The sequence below is a fragment of the Strix aluco genome, chromosome 14 (genome assembly GCF_031877795.1).
Source record: "Strix aluco isolate bStrAlu1 chromosome 14, bStrAlu1.hap1, whole genome shotgun sequence".
NCBI classification, from domain to species: domain Eukaryota; kingdom Metazoa; phylum Chordata; class Aves; order Strigiformes; family Strigidae; genus Strix; species Strix aluco.
In genome coordinates, this window is record NC_133944.1 from 10,583,649 (window position 1) to 10,606,918 (window position 23,270).

The 23,270-nt window shown below is 37.7% G+C and overlaps 2 protein-coding genes across 15 annotated transcripts in view; both read right to left on the reverse strand.

Moving 5' to 3' along the window:
• The window catches only part of DYNC1LI2 (dynein cytoplasmic 1 light intermediate chain 2), a 37,470-nt gene extending 36,265 nt beyond the window's left edge, over window positions 1-1,205 (reverse strand). For 3 of the 6 annotated variants that reach the window (XM_074839865.1, XM_074839860.1, XM_074839862.1), the window contains exons 1-2: window positions 1,046-1,204; window positions 42-115 (exon numbers count right to left, since the gene is read on the reverse strand). In XM_074839865.1, coding sequence (XP_074695966.1) covers window positions 42-115; window positions 1,046-1,140 — 169 coding nt within the window. In that variant the 5' untranslated portion in view covers window positions 1,141-1,204. Of the gene's footprint in view, window positions 1-41; window positions 116-1,045 lie in introns of all 6 variants that reach the window. The other 3 variants (XM_074839863.1, XM_074839864.1, XM_074839866.1) reach the window with 2 other exon arrangements.
• On the reverse strand, window positions 47-23,022 carry TERB1 (telomere repeat binding bouquet formation protein 1). 9 transcript variants are annotated; one of them, XR_012625123.1, is made up of 22 exons: window positions 22,898-23,022; window positions 20,301-20,359; window positions 19,272-19,382; window positions 18,955-19,083; window positions 18,357-18,488; window positions 17,849-17,909; window positions 17,641-17,756; window positions 17,381-17,503; window positions 16,708-16,860; window positions 15,438-15,569; window positions 13,898-14,023; window positions 12,751-12,908; window positions 11,614-11,975; window positions 9,986-10,047; window positions 8,899-8,991; window positions 7,388-7,558; window positions 6,829-6,909; window positions 5,497-5,610; window positions 4,991-5,103; window positions 4,240-4,449; window positions 3,562-3,651; window positions 47-115 (listed from the first exon to the last, which is right to left on the reverse strand). XR_012625123.1 is itself a non-coding variant. In XM_074839849.1 (21 exons), exons 2-21 carry the CDS (start codon window positions 20,332-20,334, stop codon window positions 3,622-3,624), a joined length of 2,505 nt encoding a protein of 834 aa, XP_074695950.1. In that variant the 5' UTR covers window positions 20,335-20,359; window positions 22,898-23,022; the 3' UTR covers window positions 3,235-3,621. The 9 variants fall into 9 exon arrangements, 8 of the variants coding, with proteins under 8 accessions (XP_074695950.1, XP_074695947.1, XP_074695949.1 ...); XM_074839849.1 differs by lacking the exon at window positions 47-115 and having other exon boundaries at window positions 3,235-3,651; window positions 7,394-7,558; XM_074839846.1 differs by lacking the exon at window positions 47-115 and having other exon boundaries at window positions 3,235-3,651.
• Between the last annotated feature and the right edge of the window lie 248 nt (window positions 23,023-23,270).

The following is a 23,270-nucleotide window of genomic DNA, read 5'->3' on the forward strand; positions in this document are numbered from 1 at the left end:
AACAACCCCCAACCACCCAACTGCTTGCATATGTTACTTACCAAAAACAAGAATATTCTTGCCCGATGGCAATTTAGATCTTGACCGGGTAGAAACTTCACTCAGTATCGAGGACCTAGAAAAACAGCATCGTTCCCGTCAGACTGCCGTGCCCACGGCCGCGCACAGCATGCACACACACAAACACAGCCCACGCATTGCCCATTTGACAGCACTGATGAGCTCAGCAGATCTGCACGAACCAATCCAGTTACATTCATTCTATTTACAAACTAGATATAATATTACAGTTAAACATTTAAGTTTATTTTAAAAGACCGAAAGTATGCCACCTTTTCGAGAAAACATAAGGTACACATGCGGTAACATTTTAAGTTTTTCTCCCTGTAATAGGTCACATTGCTGCAAAGCATTACTTTTCAACTGATGACTAACTCTTCCCACAATCCATTACTGTATTTTACACACGTTTTTTTCTACCATTATTAGTGTTTTTAAAAGCGTTACTCAGCTATAAGCGACAGAAAAACAAGAGAGCGAGTCTCCCGGAGCCTTCCCCACAGAGCCACGGCTCTCGGGCCCCGCACACCGGCTCTCCTCATCCTCGCAGCGACGCTGGCCTTATTCACGCGGGTGCGGGGCTCCCCTCCGGCTCCCCATCAGCCCCCTCAGGGCCGGGAAGGGCTACATTCCTCACCGGCCCCGGCGCCTCGGCCGCCGGGCGGGCCGGCCCCCGCCGCGGGCCGCGGGCAGCTGCCTGCCTGCCTGCCTGCCTGCCTGCCTGCCGCCGCGCCGCCACCCGCCGCTCCCACCAGCGGGGCCGGAGCGCGGCCCGGCAGCCGGCGCCCCCACCGCCCCCGCCTCGGCCGAGCGGGGCGCAGGCTTCGCTCCGGCCCGGCCAAGGGCTCACGCCCACCGCGGGAGGGCTGAGGCGGCTCGGCAGAGCAGGGAGACCCCGCCGTGACAGACGCGGGACGGCCCAGAGCAGCTGCTCGCCTCCGCCGCCAGGATGCTGCTCCCCCCTCCGCCCGGCGCGGCCCCTCACCAGAGGTTCTGCCCCTCCTCCTCCTCACTGGGGAGCTCGGCGCCGCCGGGCCCGTCCGGCCCCAGCAGCTTCTTCTCCACCAGCACCGGCGCCATCTTGCCAGCCGCAGCCACAAAGAGTGACCTCACCCGGGCCTGCGAGGACCCCGCCCCTCCCTCGCCCCGGCACGCCTGCGCGGGCGCCCCGCGCTGCCGGGCCCGCCGCGGCTCGCCGCCGCCCCGCCGCCCCTCGCGGGCCCTCCGCCGCTCCCAGCCGCGCCCGAGCCGCTTTCCGCTCAGGCGGCGCCCGGGCAGCCCCGACGGCGCTCCCCGCCTTGGGCGGGGCCTTGCGCGGCGGGCGGGGCCGCCGCCGGCAGCGCCCCCTGCTGGCCGGCGAGGTGCGGCGCTCCCGGCCGCTGCGCGGGGCGGGGCGGGCCCGGCCCGGGCGCTTCGCCGTGCCCCCGGCAGCCGCTGGCGAAGGCGCCGCCGCGCTGGGCGCGACCGGGCGGCAGCGGCTGGCACTGCCCCTGCCCTGGCGCGCAGGCACCGTGCGTAGCGTGGAAGCTGAAAGCTAAATTAATTATTGTGGTTACATGACAATGCCTGTTCTATGTGATTTCCTACCAGAGCAAGCTTCTGTTACCACCCGAATTCTTACACCTCGCCAATAATTTTTGTTCTTTTCACAGAACTACAAAGCAAGTTCCCAGTTTTTTTGTAAACCTGCTTTCCTTCGTGATTTGTGAGTCAAAGTGCTAAAATATTATGCTGAGTAGCTCAAGCAGCCTAGAAATGACATTCCTATGCAATTATATTTTTATTATGCCCGTTATGTGTGGATTTCAAAACATTTTAGGCAAGAAAATTAATAAGATTATCAAGGTTATACAATAGAAAGAGAGAAAAATATTAATTGACTTGCCCAAATTCACACAAGTTTCTGCTTGCTTCTAGTCCATGCCTCTTCCTTTTTGGATTATACAAGAATGTTTAATGACGTCTTCCTTGGCAACTTGCGTTACAACAGTAGCTGAAGCACCAGAAGAGGCTGCAGGAATTTCAACCCTGAAGCCTTTCAGTAGTTGACAAGGCTCTAAGCAACTTGACTAACTTGGAAATGAGCCCTGCTCAGAGAAGGAGGTTAATTACAGACTCCAGCAGTCCCTTCTAACCTACATTATACCTAAGATTAGGCAAATTGTCAGTATTGTGATATTCTGACTTTGTGTCAAGTAAAGATTTACACCTTGCTGATTTTCTCCACCTGAAAGGTATTTAGGCCAGAATAATACAGATTACCAATACACATTCAGTCAACAGATGAAATAGCACTTGTCTAGACTAGCTTTTGAGGCCTTGGAAAAATACTTCGTAGAGTAAACCTCCCCGTTGTGCATCCCACGCCCCTCCCTGGACGTCCTCTGGGCCTGTATTCTGCAAAGATGTAGGCCAGTATTTAACTGTGCTGCTTTGAATAGCTCTGTTCAAAGACATGTTTTGTAGATGCTTAAATATTTTAATAAGATAAAAACCAAAGTGCAACAGCTGAAAATATTAGAAGACCTATTTATCATTGGTATAATTTTACCACAAGACTTTCAGTTTCGATCATCCTGCTTGTTTTTAGACATTTAAGCTACATCATAGTGAAAACCTAGTGCTAATAAGATAATTTACTATGGAAAAAATTTAGTTAACTATGAGTTAAACATTCTTTATCAGAATTGATAAAAAATACAAATGAAATACTGTTATCATTGAAAAATCAAGTTCCTAAGGCTTTCACTAAAGCTTTCTATAAAAATTGTGTAATTAGCATAAGTTGTTCTGCTCACTTACTTGAATAATACACCAAAAAATGTCCAACCATAAACAGAAGCCAAATTTTATCAGTACCTGCATTCTACTTTGTTCAAGGCTGAAGTATTTTATGTAGGTTATCCCAGCCATTAAGATCAGTCAAGAAATACTGCAGCTGAACCACACACTAAATCTTCTACCCAGAGGTTCTGACACTTCCACCAGCTTTCTGTCTCAATTTACTTACTGTACCAACCTAAGATTTGCCTACTACATGTAGCAGTGCTTAACCATACATTTGGTGTTTTCTGTCAGATATATTTTTCTGCACATTAAACACACAACAAAATATTTTAGCTGCTTTAAACATTTCACTGATTAAGAGGAAAGAAATTCAGACACAGCATAACACCAGTTTCTGACATAGGTTCATTTTAGCAATACAGCCTTGTCTTACAAATGGTATAAATCAAACTATAAAAGGATTCAAACAAAAAGCCAAATCAAATGTTACATACATCAAATGTTCCAAGAAGGTTAAACTAAGTTAAAAAAACCCATAAATTTTACTGATAAAGATTTTGTTAGCTATGCTAGCATTATTTTAAAAAAACCTTATCAAATTATATGCAATTTCAATTTACAATCATAACAACTCTGTCAGTGAATGTTATCACTGAAAAACATGAATCCAAGCCAATCTAAATTCTCCAAGGGCTTGTCTTATCGTGACAATACCTCACTGTTAAAAGTGCTGTTCTTCAACATTCTGCAACAAAACCCAAAACACTCTTGATATTATTGATGATCTTTGTTTTTTTCTTGCCTCTACAAAATGGAGATAAAAGAGAACATATCAAGACAAATCTTGACACAAAACACTGCACAATTTTAGAAAATGTTTTAGTAGAAAAATGCCATTAAACACTCCCACACATCCCCAAAGCACAGCAGAAAAGCTATCTACTCCACCCATAGAGAGCATCTACTCCATCCACAGAGCATCTCTGTGTAAGGAGTGTACGTATTAAACATGGTGAAAACTGTCAGAGAGATTTTCATCAGAAAAGAAACTGAACAGAGAAAGCATCGACTTCCTAATAAACACATGGATTAATTTAGAGTCCTGAACTGAACTTCTTACGCTCTCTGTATCCCATCAGGTGGCACTGGAAGGTTCAAAGGCTCTCTAATATTTTCCCAGTTTAGTTCTCACTCTCCAAGAACAAGCCCTGACTGAGTTACATCAGAGACCATTCTAATGCTTAGTGTGCATAGCACTGAAGTGACGCAAAGCACAACCCCATAGGTTGCAAATTCTGATAGCCTGTCCTTTTCTTTGCAAGTCAGTTCAGGGGCAAAAGCTGAAAACAACTGACAGCATATATGATTAGTAGAAAATTAAATTATGATTACTTGCAACTGTAACCGGTAGTATTTCTTGGAAAGATCAACACTCGTCCTTCCTTTCTGAAATGGGTAAGACCACAGAATTGAATTCCAGTGATTACCCATTTTTTTTACTCCACTCAAAAGACAGTTAACTTCTTCAGTCGTGAAATTTTTTCGGGTTCTTCTTTTGTTTAAAATTCTTGTGTCCATGTCCAGGGAACATATTTCATTGTTCTGCAAATATTTATTTTGGTATAATTAAAAATTATGTAAATGTACAATTTTTTTGCCTTTGGAAGCAATGCATTATTACTGACAATACAATCTTAAGTAGTTCTAAAGAAATTATCGCTTTGTCAAGACAACAGTGGTTCTTCAAGGTTTCTTCACTGTCACCCAGTTACTGAAATACAGTATTTTTCCATGACATTTACTTTCATTTCTATCGTGCTTACAGAGTTTATACCATTAGTATGTTTAATCCTCTAGGTTTCTGTTATTTCTCTACTATGCAAATTTTCATCAGTGCAGGAGAAAGCATACCTCCATATTCATTATTCAGAAAGGACTGTCACCTGAAAAATGCTTAACTCATTCAGGGGTACATCAGTACGACTGGAGTAGAATCAACAGAGGAATACCCTTTTTACAAGTTTCACTTTGCTACTGGGCTCCTGTTAAAGGTGACTTAAAAATAAATTATGCAATTCATAGTGATTTTGTTTGCACATATTTATAAATATGTGAGTGTATGATCAGGCTTTGCATAACTAACCTCATCTTTGTCAAGGGAATATATGCAATTTTCTTTTAAGCGCTGACATTCCTGGTTGCACATTTCTTTGACTCTTCGTCTCTTCGAGTTAGCATCTTGAGTTTTTTTGAAAGCTATGAGATTGTGAACAAGGCCACCTCTTAGTTACTTTAGTTGAAATCTACTATAAAACTGAATAGAGTGTTGTAAAGAAGCATTTCTTCTGATTAACTTGAATATGTAAATGTTGCTTTATTACTAATATCTCATTTTCATTAGATCTTTTTCTCATCATTGACATTAACGCATGAGGATTACTTATGCATTGGAAGCAACTAGCAAATAATAGGGATTAACTCAAACATCAATAAGACTATGATTGAAAGTAAAAGAACACACCTATTTAAATTCTTAGCCATCTGTCTCCAATAGCAAGCACAGGTGCTTTTCTCAATGCCCAGGCCTAAATGCAAAACTTGATCTTTAAGTTACACTTATTACAGAATTAACTTTCTGGTAATACTCACACTTTTCATATGTAGGTACCAAGTTATAGTCGTCAGTCAACCTACTATTTTTACTATAGTCATCTCTATTTGAAGTATTAGATTTGTTTTTTCTAATTGGAGTCAAAAGAATACCTTAAAAAAACCCAAACAGTAAATCATTATGCATCCTTCTTAAAAAGAAACACAAAACACAGGTAATGTTTAGGAATTAAAATTTAAGAGAGCCATACTACTATCTGATCTTGGAAAAAAGACCGGAAAATTCAGTTTACTTCAGAAAATGTTTACTTGTTAAAGGTAATACATTAGTGTAATGGACTCTTGAGATAAAATTACTCAAAACTACTGGTTTAGAATTTAAGTACTGATTTAGAGAGCTGCTTCAGCCTACTTTAAAATTTCTAGTCATCAGTCATAAGAAACAGTATTGGTTCCTAGTTGATGACTGTAGTAATGTATGACTGTAGTTGGAGTTCTGCAGGATGTACCCACAAACACCACATTCTGAAGAAAATTCTTTGTGAATTATGTAAAAACATAAATCTTGCAGAATAAGGAAAAAATTATAACCACTAACTCTCTTGCTATATTACAGAATAAAATACTGTAAAAGATATGTACTCTGCTATTTACAAATGGAAAGTGTGTTGCTATTTACAAATGTTGTGTGCTGTAAAGAATACCAGTTTTTATGGGCAGCTGATGGTTCTGTAAACATAGGGCTCCTAAACTGCACTGCAGAAACTGATGGAACTTATATGCACTTTTCCAACTCCACCTTGTTAGTAACATCTTATTCAACACCTCATGATACAGGACAAGTAAACACATCTCCTGTGCTTAATTTTCTGATAGGTTGTTTTCAGTTACTTGTTCTAGTTTTGTTGTATAAGTTTAGCTATTTAGCACACAGAGACCCAAGTCCTTAGCAGAGCTCCAGGAACAGAAACAGGTATCATAGGATAACATGGCTATAACTGTACAATAGATGGTGCTGAATCCAGGTACAGGCAACTGTACGGTGTTCTGATCCTGACTATAGCTCTACATTTTAAAAATGAATGCCACAAAACTGAAAAATAGCAGATGGCATGGAAGTAACCCTGACAGGATTCAAAGCAGTATCTATCAAGCAAGTGCCAGATAACTTCATTGTGAATTAATGTGCATAACACAATTTCATTATTATAGAATATGCATTTTCTGGCCTATTAACATACAAATTTTTCACAGAATCCACAGAAAAAAACCTCCTAATTCCCTCTCCACAGCCTCGCATGGCAAAGTCCTGCAGAAGAATTACTTAGACAGTAAGGGTTTTTTGCATTAATTTCCAAACAAGTTTCTTACTTTGGAAACTATACTTTTTGCTCCTGAAAGTTGATAGTTCTGTATGCAGTCTTTCTTTCTTCACTGGGGTCAGCAGTATTTCTGGAATATATAAGACAGACACCAGTGCAAATGCCAGTAATTAATAACTGTTTAATTTTCAAAATGCCTCCTTTAAACCAGAAAAATATAGGATGCACTTTTATTTAATTCATTAAAAATTAGGAGCTTCTTACATCCATAAGTATGTGATATTAGAATGAAATGTCTTGTTATGATGTCATACATCCGTTCACCCTCATTTCAGCTTAATATACTCCCTTCTATTAGTACTTGACTAATTGGCAAACAGGACAGTCTCATCAAAGCCTATAACAAGGATATATCACTACTGCCAAGAAATACGCAAGATCCTCAAAACAGAAGTGGGTAGTTCAGATTTCACTTTGTACAAATCATTGGTAAATCAAATTAAATGAGTGAGTTTACAAAAGCAGGACAATCAGAGTCAGACCAAACAGAATTTTAAATACGATTTAAAACAATAGTTGCAACTACTGAAAAAAAAAATCATAATTACTCTCACGAGTTGTGTATCTGCTGTTGTTACAAACAGCCAATTTGTGAAGCTCCTTTTTATATCTTTCTTCAGCTTCCAGAATGACTTTGTGATGCTCACACTGGTACGGACAACTTTGCAACATCTTGGTAAAGGTTCTGCTATTGAAGGACAGTCCTCCTGCTGTACAACCTGGAGGAAAAAATAGGATATTGTAGAAACAGCAAGCATGAATGCCACAGAAGCCATCACAAAGTCCAGCATATTACTTTGCTCCCTATGATCTACAATTTGACCTCCAGTTTTCCATATACACATCTCAAAAGAGGTTACACTTTCATGTACTTTCTTGAAAATACTTACTTCTTGTTTTGTACTTGCTCTCTAAAGAAAAAAAAGTGTTTTCAACATGACCTATGGGACCAAGTTATATTGCACTTCAACTCCAAAAGTACTAAATGAGGCACGGATCCTCTACAGAAGTAAAAATATTAGTGGGATAGGAAGAAAGGGGCCTCAGTTCCCTTTGCACATTTATCTAAGAACCAAAATATAAAAGATGTCTTTGCTATACTTACAAACTTTCTCTGTGTCGTAATAGTTATCTGAATAAATAAGGAATAAATTTCCTTAATAATAAATAAATAGGAATTAATTTCCTTCCTGTTCGTTTTTGAGGACATGCCTAGGGTAATTTACGGTTTAGTTAATTCTCGGATGTTCTCACAGTTAGTTATGTCAGCTGAAGGAGAACTCTGGCACTGTGAGGAATTGTAAGAAGGGCACCGGTACATACCTGCAATATTCTAGCCTACAATAAAGCAGTGCTAAATCTCCGTTTGAATTTAGTTTGACAACTTGGATTCATGTGCCTAAATGATGTTCAAAGATGGGTTATGGGCTTGGGGGGAGGGGGCTTTTGGGGTTTGGGTTTTTTGTTTGTTTGTTTGTTTTTTAATAAAGAGAAACAGGCTTGATTACTAAATCCACTTACAAATCCTGAATACCAGCAGCATTCTTGTAAGCTACTGATAGACCATGTTCAGGAAGTAGGAGGTGAGTAACTGAGGGCTGCAGTCATGGATTACTATAAAAATGACGGCCTGTACTTAATAGCAATAAGGCAGAGAAAACAGAAGGGCTGCAGAACAGTTCGGAGGCTTAGCCACAGAATACATGAGGGAACTGAGCAGGGCTACATGTTTTTCCTCCCTCTTTCCAATCAGAGAAAGGTGGAAAACACCTGCTCTTAAGTATTCTTGTAAGTAGTGTGTCATATTTAAAGGTGTTATATATTCTGTTTGTTAGTAAACCCACATTAAGAAAAGTTACACAGACCAGAACTGGAACATGTAAGCTTTACTTCAATATTTATGTTTTATTTTAGGGGCAGAAAAAGGAAAGGAAGAATACATAATATGTAATCCAATAGATGCATTAAAATTTCTGTAATGTCAGTTTGCTTATTGCATTGCTGACTCTTTATGGCTTCTTTTATGGATTCAGGAAAAAAGACCTAAGATAATATTTACCTAAACATCTTAAATTTGCCATTTTATGAGATGCAGATGTAGTTGAATGACTTTTTTCTTCACTGGTTATCTCCGAGTAGAATGAATGTTGATCTAAAATAGGAAGGAAAAAAAAACACTTCAGAAAATGCAACCTGTCTTTGTAATCATTCACCAGCGCACCTATATTCAATTGTATTTTCTATTTGTAGATTATTAAAGTTTAATTTACATAACAGCAGAAAACCCAAATGAAATTCCTCAAATTAAATGGATTGCATTTACTTTTTTGTAAATCCAGAATAATTACATTTATTTCAGTGCTTTTTCATCACTCTCCCAAAGCATATTGCTTCAACTTGAACACAGCAAAATAACCCTGTAAACTCACCTCACTTAACTAAGCCCTATAAGCTTTATTTCTATTTGGAATCAGATGCTGAAAAATGTGATGTACTGGAATAGTACTTATACTCAATTTAAATATGTATAACCTGGAGATCAGCTTGATCACCTGTAAAGCTATCATTCTGGCAAATACTAATCTAATGAGTAATTATGAATTTTATAAATTACCAGGAAACTAAGTTATGAATAAGATTTGATCAAACAGATGCCAATTCTGAAATAAATGTATCAGACTAGGATCAATGCAAATCTGAGATACATTTATTTTAAACACATGTTCAACACGTAGGAATACCTTCAGGCAGAAGTCACTCTAACAGGTAGGTTCTATCCCTAGTAGAACAAAACCAGCATCCTTACGCATCTTCTATGAATGGCTTTCATTGTTCAGTACAGATTGCATTCAGACTAAACTTAAAACATTTATTCGTGATATGTTCATTTGAATATTAAAAAGTCAATTAAAAAATAAAAGCTAAAATACATATTAGAAGTAGAATAAATATTTTCCTGGTAAAATTGTATACAATATAAAATTCCAAAACTATGCAAAAAGTTAAAGGATATTATACGTAATGTACTCTGTCATCTAATGATGCATAACATCTGATAAAAAATAGTGATAAAAGTACACAAAACTAATTAAAATCACATTAAGAAGAAAATTATCTAAGAAGGGAGTATGGTTAGCTATATGTACCTGATATGCATGCCTGTTTCATATTTTTAACAATCTCTGCTGGTTGTTTAAATAAGTGTTCACTAAGACAAAGAAAATGTGAACAAATTAAAAAAAAATAATCAAACTTCACAACATACATATACCTGTGAATTAATACACGCATTCCAAAGGCAAAACAAAAAACACATTAAATACATAAAACTCTAAAATAAAGTTATTCTAATTATTCCAAGTTACTGGGCTTGTAGCATATAATCACTGTGTGTTAGACATCTGTCTACCAGAGACCTGTGGTTAGCATTCCTTGCAGTGCTGTTCAGCACCTCTGTTCCAGCATCTGGAATACAGTGCTTTCAAGGGGTGCTGGGTTCCAGAGTCATTCTCAGTTCTAATTCACGTAAAGATTAGTTAGCACACATAAAACTTTCACAAAGTCTTCAGAATACTGGAGCCACCACTAGATGCAGCAATTGCTCTAAAAGGTAATTGATTTTCTTCTTTTCTTACACTGATTTAACTTCTATGCAACCAACATGCTCCTATGATATGGTGATCATGCATTTTTCTATGTCATTGACTACTTCTGAATGCTGCAGGATCAAGGAGCCTAATCCATGGTTATGCTTGGGTAACTCCTCCCCCACCACCCCAGTTAATTTCTTAATAGTTTTGTGCTTCAGAAATCTGAATGACAAAGAAGCTGTGTGAAGTTATGCTAATCAGTAGCAAAGCAAAATTTACATGAATGTACTATGGAAAATATACTAGGCTCTTGGTAATTTCTGTGGTAGTTGCAAAGTTACAATATAAGGCATGCAAGGAAACTGCATAGGAGCAGGGTTCAGCCAGCCACATTAAAAAAACACCCAAAAAAAGTGGAACTCAAGAAAAGAAGAAACTTATTTTTGTTCATACCCTGTCATTGCCTGTCTTGAGGGATATTCCAGATATAAATTCAAATAAGAGAATCTGTATTTATCCTTACAAGTTGCCTATAATTAACTTTGTGTTTATCAAGAGGAAAAGATAACCATAAGAAGCAAAAGAAAAATAGAAAATTAAGCATTTGTGTGAGAGCAAGGAGCAAGAGGACAGTGAATGACTACACAAGGCTGTACCTGTCTCTTCCCATGCAAGCAAGCAATTCAGTATGAAGGGAGAAAAGAAGAGCAGGGGGGTGGTGGTCACTTTTTCCCTACTTCATAGACACTCCAATTTTTGCTGAGCAGTTCTGTAACTGCTGTTTTCCTAGTAAGTGCATAATACACAATTTTTTGTGGTTTCATCCAAAGCAATGGGTCAAATCTTGATCTACTGATTCAGTAAGAATTTTGAGGCAAAAACTATGGATGCTTTTTCATCACCATGTTGAAGGCATCAGAACATGGCCTGTAACAGGCTCTCTATAAAATCCGTCAGAAGCCTACCATTCACAGAAAAAGATCAGAATCTTTTATTACTACAGTGACTAATCTGTGATGTCAAAAACACTTCCACAGAATATTCTCTAGTGAGCCACCAAAAGGCTGTGTCTTTTCACTAGGTGAAAGAGACATAGTAACAGATAATTTAAAAGGCTGACATTCAATTTCGAAATTACTAAAGAAAAGCAACTCAGTATTTCCGCTTAGGTTTAAGATACTTACCTTACTTGAAGAATAGACCGATTTTTTACACAAGCAGTTTTTTCCTTTATACTGTGACTTTGAAGTACACTGTCTGGCTGCAGTTCATTAACTGAACATGGAATATGACTCTGTTCACTTTGTCTAGTAGAAGCATTTACTGGATCCATAGCGTTCACTATTTTATTTTTCAGTGGAGAAGAATTTACAGATGTAGCAAGAACCTGATCATCTGACTTAAAGGTCAACTGTGGACAATGTACTACTTTATGTGTTCTTTCTGTGTAAGTTTTTGGATCAGCAGGATTCACTTCATGGTATTTTGATGCTTCAATATTGGCTTCTGAAGATCTCTCTACAAATACTCCTCCTTGCACTCTTTCCTGTATTGAAAAATACTAGTTAGCAACTACACAAGCTCTATAAAAATATTAAATAAACCTAGTAACAAGATTAACTAGGATAGACCAGTCTAACTCTGAAGGTAAAGCAAATTCCAGAGAAGCTTCAAAAACCCCTGACTGAGCTGAGAGCCAACAAGACATTAGTGCTGCTGAAGGTGTTGAAGGGGTAATTATTAAGTGAGAATTCCATGCTGAAGCAATGGATTTGCTACTAATACAAGGCACTTCTAGAAATGAAAATATCTAATTAAGATACAGCTAAATAATTCAAAAACTTGCTGTTCCACACCCAGAGATACCAAGTAGTTATACAGCACAAGGAAAATATAGATCAACTTTATTTCAGTTCATGTTCGCATTTTCCATTATCATCTATCCTGTAATAGCTGTACAATCATGGGTATTTCATGAATGCAAATATTATAATTATAGGTTCAAATGATTGATAATTAAGAATAAATCTAACTCTTGTTTCTCCAACTTAAATGATCTCAATTTTGCAGAAAAAAATGGTTTTATAATAAACTAAAATGCTTCATGAAAATACAGATGCCTGCATTCTCTGATTGCCCTGCACACTTCTAACTTTGACATACAGTCATGGTAAAAGTTGCAGGTTGTAGTTTCACACATAGCCAATGTTTTCCCTACTTTTCTAGTTGACACTGAAATTATCTTAAGGGTTTACTTTCATTTCTCCCTAAACTCTGGAAAGATTTGCTTAGTTTTATGGTACTTTGGTAAACAGGCGAACCTCATCATGTTCTTTTTCAATCAAGTTTATTCTGTGTAAAATTTCTTTTGCTTTCGTCCAGTAGTCTCGTAGACTTCTTTTTCTGACTTGCATGTCCAACTCTTCTGCATTGTTCACGTTTAACAAATTATCATTTATTTTCAGGGACAATTGTTCAGCTTTATAAAATATAAAACAATATTAATATTGCAAATTTTATCAGTGAACACCTTAATAAGTATTTATTATATTTTAGTATGCTGAGGGACAGCCCCAATAATTTAATGCAAAATATAACCTCTGAATAATAATTGTTATATAACTTAAATTTACACACAAATGTTAATACACTTCAAATATGAACTGCAGTTACAAGAGGTGAGCTTGCAATTATAGTTACTATAAGCTATTTACATAATGATGCTGTGCTCTAAAAAATTACTATCATGAACTTAATCTTAACTCTATAGGTCCTTTACCTGTGTATGGGTGTCTTGTTTTTTTAAAAGACAACTCCGTATTAATCAACACTGAAAATCACCATGCCGCCTCAATCTTAAACAAAACTCTCAGTCATGTTTCAGTACAGAAATGTAGATACGTGCTTGTTACTAATTATCAATTGCATAATACCTTCCATGCTTTGGAAATTAAAGGACAAAATGTCTTTCTGTTTCACTAGTAGTATTATAAAGTAAATTTAAAAAAAGCTTAAACAGGATACTTCAAGATACACCCTACTTTAAAAATAAAGATCAAGATTTTTTAATATTGCAAAATAATTGTAGTCATGGTGATTTCGGGCTTCATTGTTTACTCATTTAGTCTCTATACAATAATACACACCCAGGAATAGAGTATCAATTGTGTGTTAAGTGATAATGTTAATATTTTGCACATAATTTATAGATGGGAAAGCTTTTAAGAACTGGCCCTACATATAGAGGTTTCACAAATGCACTATCACAACATTATTGGAATTCTTACTTTTCTTTTTTTCTGCCTAAATGCCATAATCAGTCCATGGTGGCAAATATGCAACTCTTCTGCAGAAAACAAACATCTCGGAGTACATAGAATTACAAAGCTGCTACAGTTAAAATCATTTAGAAAATCACATAAACATGGAAATCATCTCTAATTTTAAAAGCAGTAACAGTAAGCTTACTCATTTGTTTGCAGTTTTGCAGCACAAAAGTAGCAGCTTTATTTAATTCCTCATCCTGAGATTCGGTTAATATCTGAATCATAAGTGGAAGACCATTGTTCTGGAGCAGTTCACACTGGTTTTCTTCTAAAATAGGACATTGTAAAGGAAAATAGATTGGTTGAAGCCTCATACACAATCTTACAGTAATTTTAGAAACTAATACTTCTAAGTTGCAGGGAAATTCTGAGAGATTTTCATTACAGATCCAAGCATGCTGTAATGACTTCCTACCCAGACAGCAGCAGCAGCTCTCTAGATCACACAGGATGATTTGACCATAGCTCAAAGTTCTTGTAAGAAAACTGAAGGAGGACTGAGACAAATTACATGACGGAGAACCAAACTCATTTAGTTGTTTAGTTGTTGCCTAAAAATAATTGAATTATGGCTTCTCTATTTCTTTTCCTCTGGTATATACACTCTTAAAGTATATACGCTACATTTATGAAAACCTTGAGATGCAGATATATCAAAAGCTTAAAGTTTATAATTAGCAAAACTCTAATAAAATTAGTATTTTAATCCTGGTCTAGCTAATCTTTCCTCCTCATTAACGATATAATTAGCTAAATTTTTTTATTGTGATCTCAGTCACAGTATGTATTCATAAAACTGACAACTTTCCAAAAATAGTTTTGTTGTCTAAGCTTGATAGAACAAAGAAATCAACAAAAGATGAAATAAGATTATCTTGTCAGTGTCAACATTTTAAGAGAAACTTTTGTTCGGTTTATTCATATTTCTATTTGAAAGACATTTTCCATTAAGCTTTGTTTCAATCCTTCGCGAAAAAGTGTCTTTTAAAAATACCAGATTTATGACCTACTGAGCTAATTATTGAACTTGTTATTGACATTTAGAGGATGACAATCAATCATGACTTTTGAACGTAATCCCTTTTTCCTGCATTTCTGAACCTACATGAGAAAAAAACAGTAGTATAAATAAACAAAGACCAGTGTGTCACAACTTCCCATTCTGTTTGCTTGTACTCATAAAATACAAACGTAAGTGTTATTATGCTCGGGAAAGCCCTGAGGAGCGTGGCAAAAACATCTCAGAGTCACCTACTGCTTATGTTACTTCAAGAACAACATTACTATATAGCTTCTAAGAAAAAATAGCTATGTAAACAGTGCACAGAAGCTGTGTATATCAAGGGCCATTAAAATAGAGCTCAAAAAACCTTACTTGGTAGGTATGTATTGTAGCAGTTTTCATGTCTGGATGAATTTTACCCTGTGGTACCTAAGCCCAGCTCTGAATTCTCGCATAATAGTCTACTTTTTCTAAGCTCCTAAAGATACTACCTGTTAACAGGTTTTAAAATTTAAAGATGGAACATTATGGTAAACATTTTTTCTGAATGTTAATACTACATCATTTAATAGAATTTTCCCTCATGTTCCAATCTTGATGGAGTGACACCACTGAAGTAGTTAGTGTATGAGAACATAGTAGAAACTGACAGAAATAAAAAAGAAAAAAAAAATCTTACCACAAACTTCAGTACAGTGTCCAATTGTTAGAATAATACTTATTTTTTCTCCTGTATCCAGAATGTCATTGGACAGCAGCTTCAGAAGCTCCGACACAGTGTGATACTTTGTCAAGACAACACCCATGGCAGCTATTATGTTAAAAATAATTTGAAGTAAAATAAACTAGGTAATAAGTATATAGGCATCATCCAAGTATAAAATGCTGTTGTTCAAGGGAACTCCACCGACTTCTAAAATCCTTGGGCCTGCAAGGTCCTTCTCTTCACTCTTTCATGTTAACGCTTGAAATTACCACACCCCTCCTAGTGCAGTAACTGCCCATGCTGCTCCCCATATCCAACACTACCCTTTCTCCCAGACTGTGCTCTATAGAGATGTGGCAGAAGATCTCATAAACAAAGGCTCTGCAATGTGCAAGTTTTGCAGACCTCTGTTGAGTTTCTCCACATCCTTTATCAGCTCCAGAACAGAGCAAGAAAGAGCAGAATAAGGTTTGACACATAGTCTATCTGCCACAAAAAGAGATAGGAATGTTTCTGGTAGAGGGAGATCTCTTCCTGAAGCTGGGATCATCACTGCTAGTGCATACATGCTGAAACCTAATCCTGTCACATACCAATTTCTTGAAACTAGGCTCAAAACCAGTGCAGGTATATGCTTTTAAACTCTTTTGAACTTCCATTAGTGGGCACCTATGGCAGAAGCATCAAACATAATAACCGTGGCCAACAGCACAGATTCAGCAGGCTCACAGGTTTCTCAAAATCTGATAGAATACACAAAGACGTAATTAGGATAGTGTTATCCAGACAGTAAATCAGAGTAAAGATGCATTAGGCAGACATACCATATTTGTTCAGCTCCGCACCCAAGTTACTAAAGCCTCCTCAAGCGTACGAAGCTTATTAGTTTAGGCATAGACATACAGAAACACAGCTCCAACTCCAGGATCCAAACTGATTGCCACACTCAGTTCTCAGCTTTACTTACACAAAGCTACCTCTAGCATCTTATTTTTAATTTTAGTATAGTTTAAATTTCACTATCTTTATTTTAGTAACAATGGGAAAGCAACCCACCTCAGATGAACTGAATCATTCCCCACATATACATTGGAATTTTTAAAAATCAGCAGTATAAACTGGTATGTATATAACTTCATTGACTTTCAGAATCCATTCATATCACTTTTCCAGCAAAACCAGCTTTAAAAATTTCATTTTAAAGTTACCACATACAAAAAATAGTAGCAGTCTTTTCACTCACAGTCATTAGCAATGCAGGCATCCAGAGTCTTTGTTACTACTACTGCAAGTTTTGTGCTTGAGTGACTCATACAGGAATCACGCATCAGCTTGATGAGAACTTTAGCTAACGTATCCAATCCTCCAACAGAAACAAAATATTTCTGCACGTATACTTAGTGAAAAAAAAGAAAAAATGTGTTTTAATACAAGTTGCAAACTGTTTTAGCATTTTATCAATCATTACAATTTTTCTGTGCATGTATTAATCATTACATTTTCACCAACAGTTGGATAAATATAAATCTCAAGAAATGCAGTAATTGTCTTATAAAGTAGTTACAGAAAACACGTGGCCCTAATACATGCATACAAACAGCAAACATTATGCCCGAGTTCTACCCAAGTCATTGTTTTCAGAGATGTAATAATGACTTATATTCATAAAATACTTTTAATCAAAACAGCTTCCAAATAGTTTTTACCAACCTTACTAAACGCAGACAGTTTGTGGCTATTTGTGCACTTAAGCACAATGCAGTATAAGTAAAGATGGTGGAATGTAGTTTTCAGGGTAAAAGCTAGAACAGCAAATGGGTTTGTAGAGATTGACAAAAAGAAATCAAACATTTAACTACTGAATTAAACTTATTTTTACAAAAGAAAAAAATATTTAAAGCTTGTGCTGCACTTACAGTTATTTGCAACTGTGAGACCAACAAATGAACAAATAGGACGAACTATCTCAGGCTCTGTGTGACTTTCAAGCCACTCTTTGGCATATGGAAAAACTGAACAGCAAATGTTTTGATTATCTTCTAGAAAAGTAAAAACAAATAGCCCCAAATCAAAATGTAATGTGAAATTTCAGTTGAACAGTAAAAGTGAAAACAAACTGTAGTCACTTTGGAGAAATACTTTAAACTTTTTTCGCAATTTTAACAGCAACACTTACCATTCTGAGGATTGTTAACACAGGCACAGAGAGTACTGCAGACTGAAGACCACAGCTGATAGCACTGATTAGTATTTTCATCTGACAGATTCACCTCAAACGTGGAAAGAGTCGTTCTGTTAAGAACACAGACAAGTCCCAAATAGTCAAGCAAACATAAATCCTAAATAGCCTATAATTTTTGTTTGAATTGCAACCGTTTGTGTACCTGAATAGCTGTAGCAGAAGACCAATGCAGCCTGTATCTCTGACACAGGTTTGCCCACTTTCTAAAAAAGAACACATACAAGACTCCAGACACATGCAACTTGAGACAAAATCTAAATATCAAGTTTAACTTACATATATACATTCTATTTCCATTTCCTAAGCATATATCCCCCCCAAAACAAATACAAAATCACACCAACACACTGGCAAAAATGTTCCATTTCTTGCTATGTGTGGTTTTTTCTATAGACTGTCAGAAACTACTGGTTTGCATTTTTTTTTTTAAAGTATAGTTTCATTTGCAGAATTAAATCACTTTCTGCTATTTAAGGAAATCCCAGTGAGCTATGATCTACTTACACACTTCAGGTTCAGTTACATGCAAGCATTCATCTTTATAAATTAACTTTACCAAAACATTACTTAAGAGTGTTCCAAATTTCTGTACTGCAGTTTGGCAAATATGAAAAATTGGTGTTGTAACACAGAAAAAAACTCCAACTTACTATTATTTGAAACCAGTACTAAGATGACATAAACAGACATTCTTTTCAAGTTCACACCAGAATCCGTATTAATTAAAAATAAAATTAGGTCTTCAAACAATGCAGAAGTACACAAAGTTTGTTGACAATAAACTGAAAACAGAAAATAGAAACCATTAAGTCCTAAAGCAAGCTATTAATAATCCTGAACTTTTTTTGCAATATAGTAACTAGAGTCTCAGTTGCATCCAGTATGTGGTGAGTGGAGACAAAACAGGACTATAGTAACTGAGGGCTTCCCCCTGTAGTCAGTTCTATACCAACCAGGACCTAGGCAAACTTTGGAATAATCTGTGAGTCATTTAACACTTGCTGCTGAGGAAGAGAAGTAGTACAGCTGTCTGGTATCATAAAGACATGCTGTTCACTCAAATCAGCAAGGTTTTTCTCCAAATCTGGGGATGGACAGTGAAACAGTGGCACCTTTACTGCCTCTCACTCAAACTGGTAATCTTGTAATCTGATTTTCTAAAACAAAAAATAATGGAGACAAAGCACAAAAGTAATACCATATGATCATAACTCGGTCAGAAATGCAAATAATATTACTTATTATTACCGTTACTCTCTATTATAATTCCTAATGTAAATAAAGCTGCTTCCTTTACTATGCAATGAACACTTGACTTTGCAAGATCATTTATAAACATCAAACCACCAATTTCTCGAAAATATTCACTTGCTTCACCTATAACAGAAAAAAAAAAAAATTAAACTTTTGCTTTTGTTTCTTCACAAAATGAAAACCTTCCAAGATTTTAAAGCTTCAAGCCTTATATCATTTAGATAGTCTTTTTTTTTTACCATGACAGCCAGCTTCTTAACATATACTGTGAACATAAAATTGTGCTGTTTCTATGGAAAAATGCTTCTTACTGTTTTGTTGACAAATTGAATAAATAGTGATCAAAGCCTCCTTCTGAGATTCAGGGCAGTCCATCTGATATTTAAGGCATTCAAGCAGTAAATTCAGGTCTGTTTTCATATCTAATAGCAAACAAGAAAAAAGTAAACTGTTATCTTTTCTTTAATCTATTTAGTATTGCAATAAACCTGCCCAAAAATTTAGTATGTATTTTTAAAAAAAAAAAAACAACAGTGAGAAAGAATGGAGCTATGCCACTTTTATCCATCCATAAAATAACAAACACACTTAACCTAAAAAAATTCCTCTTCATAGTTTGTTATTTGAACATGATTTCCTTCACTAAAGTAACAGCCCCTTTTTAATATTTCTGGCCTTTAATTACTAGTAACTGTTAGTAAATGTGATGCAAATTACTAAACATTAAATTTGCAATCGCAAGGTACATTAATAATGCAGAACCATTACAATATTCAGACTAAAAACACAGTTGAAAATCTACAGAGTGAATGGGGAAAGAATCCAACAAAGCAAGGCTTGCCATATGATATTTAGTTACAGAAGATGTAATCACTTACCACAGCAGCTAGAATCTTGAATGAGGTTGTTAGGTTAGTAAGTTAACACAAAGTATTTTCTGGGCACCTACGTACAACCTTAGGTAGGTAAACCACTTGGAAAATCTGTTTCTTAGTCTTTTGGGTATAATAAAAATACTTATTTGATAATTATTTACACACTAACAGCAGATATTGTATATTTAAAACACTTGTAAGGTTTGGGGTTTCTTAAAGAAGTTAAAAGACAATAAAAATGTGGGTAAATATCAGCAAAAAAAAAAAAAGGGTGACTTTGTGGTGGTATTATTTACTATTTGAAAGTTTGTCATTAGATTAGCCCTTTATCTGTCCAAAGATTTGGCAGCAAGGAAAATAACATTTCCCCAACAGCTCAACACCCCATGAGAGACCTATGACAGTCTAATAAAACATTGTAAAATTGATGCAGATAATAATGACAAAATATATTAGGTATCTTACCACACTGTTTTTTCTGCACCTTTTGATTTTCCATTTTTGATAGTACCTGTCTTCTTGTTCTACAATAGCAAGGAAAAAGTATTTTCTTTTCTGTTTAGATTAGCAGCATTTATAATATACGCAGTATAAACTATGTCCTTTTTCTTAAAATACACTCCACTTTTCTGGTTTTACACTATCATCTGACACACACAGTGTAATATGCTCTTGCATGGCGAAGATTTTCTTTGGAAATACAGTATTTTATAGTAACACTGCATTTGTAACTACTGTGTTACTATGTTTTGGAATTTAACATTTTGCAGAAATTGGGCGATTCCATGCTACACCACTGTGGGGCACCAAAAACGTCCCTGTCATTAAAAATATATCTAGCTCTGTGTCATATATCACAATAAATCTGATGCAATTTTGCTTACAATAGGTTGTCAACTTTGCCATCAGCCAACAACTAGCAGTAAGACCACCAAGTTACATGGAGGATCAAGTGTGTCTGACATCCACTATAAAACATTCAGCCTCCTATTGCTACTCAGTGAGCCACTAAACCATAACTGTGTTGTTTTATCAGTATTGGTCAAAACCAGAAACAATGAGCATGAACTCAGAGCAAGAATTAAGAATTATTGCTTAAACTAGGAATTTATTTTAGTTCACCAAAGACATGATCACATTACACAAACCATGTAAACCAGAAAAACTCACAGCGTTGATTCTACATAAACCTAACATGTCAGCATCTGAGAGTTAGTCAAGCAGAAGAGTGAAATGCAGGTTTGGAAGCAGAAAGATGGTCCCTTAACCATGCCCCAGGTCCCAAACCCAAAGAAAGATTGATGGAAGCATCACAAGTAATCTACTTCAATCTCTCAAAAACTATTTAGCTCCAGGTAGAAACTTTAAATCAGTGATAAATCCAGCTTAATAATGAAATTAGTTATCTTTCTTAAAGTAGAGCAAAGGCTCTAACAAATTTCAGTATCATCTTAAGACAGCCAGCCCTGCTTTCCATTTAGTTACTGATTGTTCCCATTGTTCTGCTATTCCATTAGTTCAGATGCTCTATACACATCCTTAGAGTAGCATTGGTGAAACATGTAATTTGAGAGGGAAAGTTTAAAAACAGTTCATCTTCCTTTACTCTTTCGGAAGTGATCATATACATGCATTTCATTTTCTTGCAAATCTAACCCTGCCACAATAGTGGAAAGCTTGCAAATCTTCCTCACCTCTTTTTACCCCTACTGATACCATCCTGCTAGCCCAAGAGAAAACAAAAACTACCTACAAATTCCTTATCAAAAGAGAAGCTCTAAAAATTAGCTCACTTTGGAGCTTATTTCATTTCAGTAAAGTGCAATTAAATAGACATTTACGCAATTAAAGAGCCTTTAATATAAGGGTTTTTTAACACTATAGAAAGATACATCTTGACCTTAACTGGATCTTTTTCTTTTACAACATACAGAAGGTACACAAAGTAATACTTATAAGCCAGCCTACATTAAAATACGAATAGCTCAACTGTGTTGTTGCATCACAGGGCAAAGATGAAAAGTTAAATAACAGAATTTGCTGCAACAGACTTCTGGCAAATGTTGCATATAAAGGAAAACAGATTACCTCTTCCCCATCAGTTGTGGAAAATAACCCAATAACATCCCTTCAAACCTCAAAAAAACCCACTCTTTAAAAAAGTACAGATATATTGATCTGTTTGTTCAGCAGCAGTAGAGCACAGAGCCTGAACATTCAGGAAGAGCGACACAGGAGGTCAGGGAGCTCCCACGGAGGCCGATGGGAACGTCCCCAGCCAGTCAAGGCCTGGGCTGCCGGACTTGGCCCCTCACAGCCACACTAGGTCAGAAACAGCCAGGCTTAGGGGTATTTTTCATTTTTAAAATGCAGCGGTCAACTCCTGTACACTGGAAGAATTCTGGATTGTTGGTGTCCTACTAAAATCAAAATTCACAACATCACCTGAGGATGCGTGTGCTAACTTTTGAGAAACACTCTTCAGTGTAACAGACCTTTGAAGTCTTCAGGTGCTATTTCAGCATTCATCCCATCCCTCCCCCCTCTCCAGTGAGCCATGTATGATTTATAGCTCATTATCAGAGTTTGACTTCGAAGTAGAAATCTTAACAAGTACTTCAGATCACCCCAAATATAAAAAGGAAAGAACATATAGAAGATTTTTAAAAATGCCAAGTCTAAAAATGAAACCGCAAAAGCAGTCTTTTACCAGCTTTTGGGAGGGGTGAAGAATACCAAGAGAATGGGAACCAGGGCGCGGACTAGCTACCTGTTGATCCGGCGGTAGGAGCCGTCCCGCTCAGCCCCCACGGGGACGCTGGGCCTGAGGCGCCCGCCCCCCGCGCTCAGCGCCCCGCCGGCCTGAGGCGCCCTCAGCCGCGCGCGCTGCCCTGCCCGGCCCGGCCCGCCCTTCCCTTCCCTTCCCGCCGCGGCACGCGCGGCCGCTGCCGCCCTACCCCGGCCCCTCAGCAGCCGCCGCAGCCCGCGCCGGCGAGCGGCCGGACCGCCGGCAGGCACCGCCCCAGGCGGCTGCTCCCGGGCCCCAGCCCAGCCCTCCTCACCTTCTCCCAGCGCCCTCCCGGGCGCAGCGTGGCCCCAGGCCACGGCCGGGGTACAGCCTTTGCTTTTCAATGCAGCCGGCTTTCCATACTCCACCTCTTGGAAACGACAACAAGGCCACAACGCGCAGTCAGCCACCACTTGACATTTGCCAGATACAGAGGGTGCAGGAAAAAGAATCTTTTACTAGATGAATACAGCCGAGAACACCAAGCTTTCAGGCACACACTATCCCTTTCCCTAATGTCCTTGAACTCAATAAAAAGTATTACAGCTTTCCCTAGCTCTTCTCAGTTAGATCCTCAGATCATCATAGTTATGTTAGTCTTTTTCAACCTCCTCCCCCCTCACTCTGAAGAGCAGCTTTCATGAAAA

What these genes read in the sequence shown, in the direction of transcription:
- TERB1 (XM_074839846.1), bottom strand. Translation starts at nt 20,334, where the DNA reads ATGGAAAATCAAAAGGTGCAGAAAAAACAGTGTG. An exon ending in GGTGCAGAAAAAACAGTGTG is followed by an intron (nt 19,383 to 20,300) that starts GTAAGATACCTA and finishes GTTTGCTATTAG; the next exon opens with ATATGAAAACAGACCTGAAT. An exon ending in GAAACAGGCATGCATATCAG is followed by an intron (nt 8,992 to 9,985) that starts GTACATATAGCT and finishes TTCCTATTTTAG; the next exon opens with ATCAACATTCATTCTACTCG.